General features: G+C 33.0%; 1 protein-coding gene across 1 annotated transcript; it reads right to left on the bottom strand.

Moving 5' to 3' along the window:
• Positions 1-5,544: 5,544 nt before the first annotated feature.
• Positions 5,545-9,067, bottom strand: LOC120083912. The gene is made up of 3 exons (XM_039039820.1): positions 8,789-9,067; positions 8,599-8,629; positions 5,545-7,274 (listed from the first exon to the last, which is right to left on the bottom strand). The coding sequence occupies exons 1-3, from the start codon at positions 9,065-9,067 to the stop codon at positions 5,545-5,547; spliced, it is 2,040 nt and encodes a 679-aa protein (XP_038895748.1).
• Between the last annotated feature and the right edge of the window lie 1,302 nt (positions 9,068-10,369).

The raw sequence follows: 10,369 nt of genomic DNA on the forward strand, positions 1-10,369 counted from the left end.
GTCTGCCAACAAAGATAAGGTCGAAAAGGGCGAAATTAGCAGGTCTGCTGGAACCCCTACCTGTGCCTCTAGACCGTGGGAGAGTGTGTCTCTCGACTTCATCACCCATTTGCCCAAGGTAGGAGAGTTTGAATCGATCCTTGTTATCATCGACCGGTTCTCGAAAATATGCCACGTTCGTCCCAGCCCGAAAATGTGCACAGCCTGATGACTGCTCAGCTGTTCTTCAAACACATCGTGAAAATTAGGGTGTCCCCGTGAGCATTGTTAGCGATCGGGACGGAAGATTCACTGGGACATTCTGGACAGAATTGTTCAAATATTGGGATTCATCACTGAATATCTCCTCTAGCTATCATCCCCAAACTAACGGCCAGACGGAACGCTTCAACAGTATGCTCGAGGAATATCTGCGTCACTTTATCGATGCTAGGCAGAAGAACTGGGTCCAGTTGTTAGATGTGGCTCAGTTCAGCTTCAATAGCCAGCAGAGTTCCGCGACCGGAAAAAATGCCCTTCGAATGGTGTGCGGCAGACAGCCACTCATGCCACACTTGGTGGACCACCCTTATGCAGGCAAAAGTCCTCAGGCACATAACTTCACTAAAGAGTGGAGCAAAACCTCTAAGATCGCTCGCGCCTACCTAGAAAGAGCATCGAGAAGGATGAAGAAGTGGGCTGATAAGAAGCGAAGGGCCCTTGAGTTTCAAGCTGGGGACAAGGTCCTGATCAAGCTACGACCGGAACAGTTTCGTTTCCGAGGCCAGAGAGACCAACGGCTAGTAAGGAAATATGAAGGTCCAGTGGAGGTAATTGAGAAGGTCGGGAGAACCTCATATAGGGTTCAGTTACCCTCATGGATGAAGATTCATCCTGTCATCCATGTGAGTATCCTGAAGCCCTATCATCCTGATCCCGATTGATGAAACAGCGAAACATGCTAAGGCGCCCACCGGTCACGATGAAGAGTTCTGCTGAGAAAGAAGTTGCACAAATCCTGGATAAACGTACGCGCCGTATTGGAAGACCCAGACGAGAACTGGACAGAGTTCTTAGTGAAATGGAAGGATCTCCCCGACGAAGAGATCAGTTGGGAGCGGGCCAAAGACTTGAAGAATGCAGCTCCAGCCATCGCAGGTTTTTGAATAAGGTCGGTGACGGGGACGTCAACCAATTAAGTGGGGGAGAATGTAACGGTCATGCTTGTCCAGGGCCAGTTGCCCATGGCCGCATGCCCAATCCAACCCCCTTCTAGCATACTTTCATATCCTATATTGTATTAATTTAGTTAGTTTGCTTTCTTTACATTTTATTGTAAGTGGACCACTCGCCCTTTGCATATGCAAGGGCGCCAGTTGGCTTTTTGTTCAGAATGCACTATATGGGGATAAGACTAACCATCACTTCCTCATACCTGGAGTAGTACTCTATAAAGCCGTTGTTGTTGCTATATGCTTTCTAGTCTACTACAATCTTTCTTTCTTTATTCACACTCACAAATCTTCTTACGAAAACCTTTTCTCTAAACCCGTTTTCTAAAACCGTTTTCCCTAAAACGGGGGTGGAGGTTACAAGAGGCACTCCGGTGTGCCATCGGCAGTCCGTATTCGAAGGGCGCCAGTTGGCTTTTTGTTCAGAATGCACAAGTGCCGCACAATCGCTAAGAGAAGCTTCCGAAAGAGCGATTGTGACACCATGCATACACGCATTACAGCAAGCAAATTTTTTTATATTTTTAATAAAATGTGATGATAAACATTTCCTGACCAAAAGGTAACATTTAGGGACGATTTTTTAATTCTCGGACTAACATTAAAAATGGATCGGATAGTTTAAAACATTAGGCATTAAAAATGTACTGTTTCAAAAGTGAGGTGGATCATATCGGACAAATCAATGAAAAAGAAAAGAAAATTAGCCCATATCTTTAATGTCGGATGAACTCATTGAATGTCGGTCATATGACCAACATTAAAATCATCCATAATGTCAGTAAAAACCGACATTGTAGTCATTTATAATGTCGGTCGAAAACTTATATTAATAGTGACCGACATTGAACATCTATAATAACAATTTCTTCGATGTTGGTCGCCTGACCGACATTGTACCCATATAATGTCAGTTTTCGATAGTCCAGTTTTATACTAATGTATTAATCCTATAAAGGATGAGCTTTTTTTTTCTGACTTTTTTAGTACAACAACTGTGAAGATAGGGATGGAACCTTCAACCTCTTGGAGAAATGTCATGTCAATTACTGTTGAGATAAATTCACTTTTGTTTTTTTTTTTTTGTTTTTAATCGAAACTTTATTATACCCAACGATGAGGGTTTACAAGTTCTTTTTATTTTAGACTAATTTTATTTTTTATCATGTTCTTATGATTAGTAAATATATCATACTAAAAATATACATAAAACTAATTATAAATATTAAAAAATTATTGATTTTATATAATATTTAATTATCAAAATATATGTAATCAAATCTGATAATGTAATATATCTAATTTATTTGAAGAGAGTCGGATAAGATATATTTAATTCTTGTTAATATGTGGGTAATTGGAATGGATAGCACTTTTAAGATTAATAATTAAGTGTATAGCAATATTTTTACAGAATTGCAAGTATTGCAAAACTATTAGTGATAGACTCCAAGAGCTAGATCTAAAATTTACTATATTTGCAATTTCTATTGTATTGTGTTATATTGGCTAATATTTTATGTCTGATTACTATATTTGTAATGGCCTCAATTATGTTATTAGAATTAAAACATATATATTAAGCTTTATATGTTTATTTTACCTCCATACGGTGAAAAAAAAAAAAGAATACAATTGCAAATCAGGTAGAAAATCCATAGTTAAAAATTATATTTTAAACCGTGATTGAATTTTAATACTTTCTATTTGTATCCTATGCATATAATAATAGCATAAATTTATTTTAGTTTATTAAAAGAAATAAAACTCTCAATCAAAATGTTTGAATATGTAACATTAAATTTTGGTCACTTGATATATATATATACTGTCTCTTATACACATCTAGATGTGTATAAGAGACAGGGATATACAAGCATGCAATGGAAGCAAACAAAATCTTAACAACATATCTTTGATGAATTCTTTAATTTGAATTCTAAAAGCATGCTTAAACACAAATATTTAACTCTTACACTTTAATTATATTTAATTTGAATTCTAAAAGCATGCTTAAACATAAATTTAAGAAGAGGGTTTCTTAACAACATAGGTATGAATTCTTCCAATTCCAAGCTGTTCTTCATATAAAATCAGCTCCAAATTGACAGTAAACCACTAAGAGATCTTCTCTACTATTTTCAGTCTTGAATTTGCATGGTGGAACTCGAACTCGAGTGAATTTGTGAAGGTTTTCTTTTGAGTTTTAGAGGAAGAACAAGAACATCCAGAAACTTTTTCAACTGCGTTCAAAATCACCTAATCTCAACAAATTGGGGGAGTTTTATCCACTTCTATCTTGCAAGTATTGAACAAACATCTTCATGCCAGCTCCAAATTACTATTCCATGTGGGAATTGTGTGTGATTAATATGGAAACACCTCTTCCTTGAAAGAAGTAGGGTGTTTCTACTTTAAAAATTCAAAAAACAATTTTTTTACATTTACAAAAACTTAATTTCCATTTTTTAATCAATTCCAAATTAATTAAAGAAACAATTTAATTAATTCACAATTAATCAAATTCAAAATTTCAAAATCCAATTTCTCGAATTGAATTTGAAATTGAAAATTAATTTGATTTTTGATTAATTAAGCATATTTAATTAATTAAATAATTTAATATAAAATATTAAACTAATCACACACCTAATTTTAAACATGAATCATGTTCATGTACTTAATATTTAAACCGATATTTAAATATTATAAACTCTCCAATTTCGTTTAATTTTAATATAAACGTTAATTATATCAAATATAATTCTACAAATTCTAATTTGAATTAGAACTTATTCAAATTCAAACCCTAGTTTCAATTTGAACAATTCAAATTGATATTACTCCAAATTCACTCAATTTATTAATTTAAGGTGTTCATGTTTTACGAGCTAGTAGAGGGACCTTATGGATCTATAAGATTAATTGGCTAACACTCTTTAGACCAAATTAATCAGTATTTGTTAACTATCAAGTCACACTACTATAGCTCGATAGTTGCACTCTTCTCACTGTAGATATATTTGTGTCCACATGATTTAACTATAACTAGTAAATCGACCCTGTAGGAGTTTTAGTCCAAGTGAAAGTATTGTTGGGTTATATGTCCTAAAACTTGCAGTTTGTAAAGTTAAACATAAACTATTATCAATGAAGATGTTATTCAATATTTCTTCAATAAAGTTGTTATTGAATCTATAAATTGCATTCGTAAAATCTAAATCCAATATATGTAACATATTCAAACACAATCATTTAACTCCCTAACATTCAACTCTTCAAAAAAAAAAAAATCTAGACAAATTATGCTATTTATTCAAACGCTAACATTTATTATCTCATATATTAAATATTCATAGAGATGAAACAAAATGAATGGCATCTTCTTCTAGAAATCTTAGCTATTCTTAGCATGATATTGAAGAATCTTAATGCTATTACTCAAACAAGCATGAAACGTATGCTTGCGTATTCGTTCATCAATCAAATCGAATATGTAATTATTGGAATAATTGAACATGTTCATAGCACATTTTAGATAAAGTGATCACATTCCAAAGTTAAGAAACTAATAAAAAATTCATCAATTCTCTAGAGAGTTCATACAAAAAAAAAAATTAAATTAAATTAAATTAAAGCCCCAAACTTTAAATTGGACCCTCAAAATTATGTAATTATAAAAATTGTAACAATGGTATAAGTTTAAAAGTTAAATTCTATCATTTAAGGATCCAATTTCTATAATTATAGTAAGTTTGAAGGTACAATTTTTATATTTATATAAGTGTCAGTGGTCAATTTTTATAATTAAAAGTTTAAGAATATAATTGTAACTACTACCTTAGTTTAAAGGTGGTTTTTGTAATTTGTCAAAAAAATTATATATATCTGATAATTTCAAAACATAAAAAAAAGAAAAAAACATAAAAATATCATAAATAACGTATAACACGCATGAAAGTTAAGAGTATAACATATAAATTAATTACATAATTAGGAAGATGTATGTATGTTTGTGTGTGAAACAACATCACTTTTGTAAAATAATGTCTTTATACTAACCACTAAAAATAATTCCTTTTTAAGGCCTCAACTTGATTGTGGGGCTTCCAAATATCAAATACTAAATAATTAAAAACAATTAAATTACAAATTTAGTCGAGAAATTTAGTATTTAGTCTTTTATTATAGGGACTATTTATGAGATTTCATCAAATCTTAATTATAAATTATAGAGATTAAATTCTAAGTTTCTCGACCAAATTTGCAATTTAACTCTTAGAAATAATAATTTTAAAATTCTCTATAGAGTTCATATCAAAATGAATTTAATTTAGTCCTCAATTTTCTTCTTGTCTAAGTGATAGAACTCCATTTCGGTTTGTGGAATCCATATGTCCTCTCTGTATTTCTTATATACATCTCCTCTGTAGAATTGTCGAGTCCTATAAGCCAACACAAGCATAGTCATAGCACCAAACAATGTCGCTCCAGCCAAAATTGTGAAAGATCCACTAAAGCAATGAGCTCCAGTGCAAGTTATCCCCTTTCCCGTGATCTTTTTCCCTTCACGTAATGCTTCTTTATCATACAATCTCCCTGTTACATCCACGTTTAGTAAATAAGATCCCAATGGGACTACCAATTGCCCAAAATTGAACAATGTGGAGTAATGTTTTAGCCCAAAAAGCTCAGAGATTATGGCGAATAGTAATGGCACTTGAAACCCGAACCCGAACCCGATAATCATGGAAGCGAGGTAGACCGAACCCGGAGTTGGATACGCGATGAAAAGCTGACCAATGCAAGTGATGAGAAAAGCAACAGCAAACATTACAGGACGAGGTAATTTGTATTTGATCATCATGGTTTCCGAGACGAAACCGGAGAAGACACGGCCGAAGAAATTGAATATAGAAACCCAAGAAACAAAGATGCTAATAGCTCGTGGTGGGTAGCCAAGTGATTCACCAACTTGGCCTAAATTATCAATGGCTGCAAGAGAAGATCCAGATCCAGCAAAAGTAGCTAAATAAATAAGAGCCATATCTATACTGAAGATAGCTTGCAATATAGAGAAATCTTCCCCTCTTTCGGGCTTGTTCCAAATTCCTGAGCAACATGACTGCGAAATCTCTGTTGTGGTTACGGGGGGAGGCTGCTTTTGCTCATTAATGGACAGAGTAACAGAAGCGTCATCGTCTCTGTTGAGTTTATACAGTAGGTATTCTTCTCTACAAGCGATTAAAAGAGGTAGGAATAGTAAAGCAACGATGACGGTTGCGCCACTCCCATACCCACTTCGAGAGAAAACAACTTCTTTTTGTGCAAGGGTTAAAAACAGGATGAACAGAGCTATAATAATAGAGACGTAAAGTAAATGGTAAAACACTTTGAGTTCTTCAGGATGTTTACGGATACGGATTGGTCGAATTGAGGTGAAAAGAAGGAGGGTTACTGTAGAGGGAAGCCAAGCGAAAAGAAGAACAAGATTAGCTGGATCATCATGCCCATAAATGCCTAAATAAATTTGGGTATAAACAGCACCTCCAATACCAACAAACCCTTTAAGCAAGCCCAAAATGATACCACGACGGTCAGGGAAGTTTCCGACACTAGAGACCATAATGGCTGTATTGGCAAAATTAGAAGAATTAGTACCAAAACAAACGAGACAGAACATTTGCCAGAATTTTGGTTGGGGGATACGGTGTGTGATGGCGAGCCATATCATGAAGAAGCCAGTGAAGTTTAGGAAAGAACCAATTAAGAAGAGAACCCACGCCGGAGCCACCTCGCCGAGAAGACCGGCAAAAATACCGACGTTGGAACCGAGATCTTTGGCAAATCCTAATATGTTAACTTGGGTTTGGCTGTAATCAAACTGGGTCTTGATTACTTTTGAATATGTTCCATAGATATAAGTAGAGCCATTGCCAAGCATCATCATCAACCCGGCAAATACCGAAAACCATCGTCCTGCTACTACTTGTTTGGTAAAAGACCATGCTTTTGAATCCATATTTTTTGGCTTTATGCCTTTGGCTTTGGCTTCAACTTTCACTGCAAAGGGGAATACAATAAATGAATGTTAATTAAGACTTAATAATGGAAAATGAATTAGAGGGTGGTTGGTTATTACACTATTTAAAAGGAATTCAGTTCATTAGTTTGTGTACTAAGTTTGCCTAAGCACATCGGTAAAATTTAATGATGGACACGAAAACAAAGTGAAACTTCCTTATCTTCATCGTTATGAATGGTCGACAACCAATTTTTGGTTAGTTAATCGAATATCTTGAGATAACCCAAATGTTTACACACTCTGGATTTCGCTGGAAACTAAAATAAAGTTCTACTTTTGGGAAATGTATAACTGTAAGTTCAATTAAACATATATGTTTGAATCTTTGTTCAAAACTAGTTTTTGAAACTTTTGTACTTTGAAAAGAGTGGTTTGTTTCAAAACTACCATATTACTCTTAAAATTAAAGAAAATTTCAAAATTACCCTTATTGCTAATATATGAAAAAAAAAAACTGTAGATACCCTATTGTAAAAGTTTCTCTAAACTTTCGAAAGATACATTAATATTCTTACCTTAAAGGGAGTGTTTGGATTGAGATTTTTTAGATGCTCAAAAATTAAGGATACCTGAAAATTATAAACATGGGAATAAGATTCCTAAGAATCAAAGATGATTATGTTTGGTTATGATGGGAAAACAATGTCTAGAAATAGTATGTTTGGGAATTAAAGATAGGGTGTTGCATGGGAATATTATTAGATTTCATCAAAGTAAATTTTATTTTTGTTTAAATTGTGTTATCACTTTCAAAATTTTGTGCAATTATGATTTTAAATAATTAATTTGTGCAGTTTTATTTTAATTATGCAATTATTAAAAACAACCTTAAGCAGTTATATTATATTTTATTCCAAAAATCAAATATAACCAATATCAAATTATAAATACTAAACATAGACAAAATAAATATTTATATTATGTCAATATTCATAGTTATAAACAACAGTACAATACAACACTCATTCAAAATGAGGATACCTAGCAAGCACTAACATGCTAACTCAAAATAAAGAGTACACATCATTTATTAATGGCACCAAAATATATATATATAATTGCCCATGTATAACATGTTATAAAGGCTCCTATTACATAGAATATACTAAAATATTCCCACAGTTTAAGAATGAACATCTTCTTGCAAAACCTCCATTATGAATTCATATTTTTCATCATGTGGAAGATTAAAGAAATAGCCAATCCGAGATTGGTCTTTAGTGATAATCTTACCCGCTCTTGTCCTTTGTCAAACACTTAATACATCTACCTTTCTAACTTCGCTAACTAATGAGTTTTAACATGCTTCTCTTGTAGACTCTGGTTCAGCTACCTGTCAATAAAACACATCAATTTCTTGAATATTATCATTAGCGCTTGAAAGATGACTACTCATAACATTCTCAAGATAATTCACTGCCACTACCATTGGGTCCACACTTCTTGCTCTTTTCTTACTACATTTATTTTATGTATGTGCGGTAGATTGTACATTTGTTGCTGCTTCACTCATTAAGGTAGGTCCATCCACTTCTTTCCCTCCAACTATTGGTGGATGAGACACATAAAAATCATCCATTTCTCTCCAGAAATCATTGTTATCCATTTCTCGATCTACCGCTTCAAACATATCAGCTGGACCTTCAACACTAAGTCCATTGGCTCTATCTTTTCCAAAAATAATGGCTAACTGTTCGTAGAATGGAAAAGACTTGTTTCTCAATCCTTTTGCATTTGGATTGGAAAAGTTAAAAAAAAATACTCGTACCATTTATTTACACCCCATCATCTCCCTCTTTCATTTCCTCTTTATTCACTACTTCAATCTATGATCTAACACTTCTCAATTTTCTCTATTTCTTTATCTCATCTTGCTCTTCTATTGGTTAACTATTTGACCTTCGTTTATCTCAGAAAAATAAAAAAATAAAAAGTTTTCCTTTTCAATTAAGGTATGTAGATTAGAACAAAAAGAAAAAGAATATTGGAATACCAAGAGGATCTTAAGACTTAAATGTTTTAATGAGGTTGTATACGTTTGTAGCTAAGTGTGGTTAATTGCCAAATACATCAATTTTGTATTTGACTATTTTATGCTTTAATATAAATTCTGCTCCATTTGGTGTTTTCTTCCTAAATAAGTGTTTATATTATAAAGTTTTAAGGTTTAAAAAGTTGATATTGTTACAACATTGTGATTAGCTCATTTTATTACAAAAAAAAACTTGTGTAACGTGTCATGCATCACATCGAGGACATTGTTAAGGAAGTTGTTACATATAGGGTAGTAGATTCTGTATAATATTTTTTTTTTTATCTGTCAGTAAAATTCTGTAGATTTCATGATATACTGTCTTTTTCCCTATAGAGATCATTTATTATTTTCTTGAATATTTTCTTAAAGCTAGCTATTTATATTGTGATGTTGTTCAATTTTAGTGTTAGCCTCTTTATTAAAAGAATATGTGCATAGAAAGTTTTGAGCTTAGAGTTTGTCTAAACCCCAACTTTCAGGATTTTTTTATTAAGATTCTTTATATATTTCTTGTTGAGGTTTTGTTTTCGATAGCCCATTATATATAGAGCTTTGGAGAAGTTTTCTTTTGATATTGTATTTAGGAGAAGCCTAAGAACATTGAAGGTGAGAGAATCTCGCAGTCAGGGAGAGCCTAAAGTATGTTGTATTGAGAGAATCTCATACAAAGCTTGGATAAGCGTTATTGTGGAAGTGAGAGGAGCTCAAACTCAGGGGAGCCTAAGTTGAAATAATTGAAGAGGAAGCTATATGTGAGTCAGTGAAGAGGGAGTCTACCATATAAGTATTTTTCATTATAATTGTTAAACTTTTTATATAGAGAAGTTTTTTTTCCACCTAGCACACAACCTCCGGGTGTAGGTGATTTTGCACCAAACTAAGTTACCAATCTCTATCTTTTTATATTTTTGTTTGTTTTTGTGTTGCCCACTTATCATACATATTGTTTGGGATATCTGCTTGACATTTGTATTATGTCTGTAAGATCGATTTTATTTTTTCAAATATTAACAAAGTAAATAACTAAATAAGATTAAC

The sequence above is a fragment of the Benincasa hispida genome, chromosome 8, assembly GCF_009727055.1.
Source record: "Benincasa hispida cultivar B227 chromosome 8, ASM972705v1, whole genome shotgun sequence".
In the NCBI taxonomy this organism is placed as follows: Eukaryota; Viridiplantae; Streptophyta; class Magnoliopsida; order Cucurbitales; family Cucurbitaceae; genus Benincasa; species Benincasa hispida.

What these genes read in the sequence shown, in the direction of transcription:
- LOC120083912 (XM_039039820.1), bottom strand. Translation starts at nt 9,067, where the DNA reads ATGGTACGAGTATTTTTTTTTAACTTTTCCAATCCAAATGCAAAAGGA. An exon ending in TGAGTGAAGCAGCAACAAAT is followed by an intron (nt 8,630 to 8,788) that starts GTACAATCTACC and finishes TTTTATTGACAG; the next exon opens with GTAGCTGAACCAGAGTCTAC. An exon ending in AGAGTCTACAAGAGAAGCAT is followed by an intron (nt 7,275 to 8,598) that starts GTTAAAACTCAT and finishes TCCCCTTTGCAG; the next exon opens with TGAAAGTTGAAGCCAAAGCC.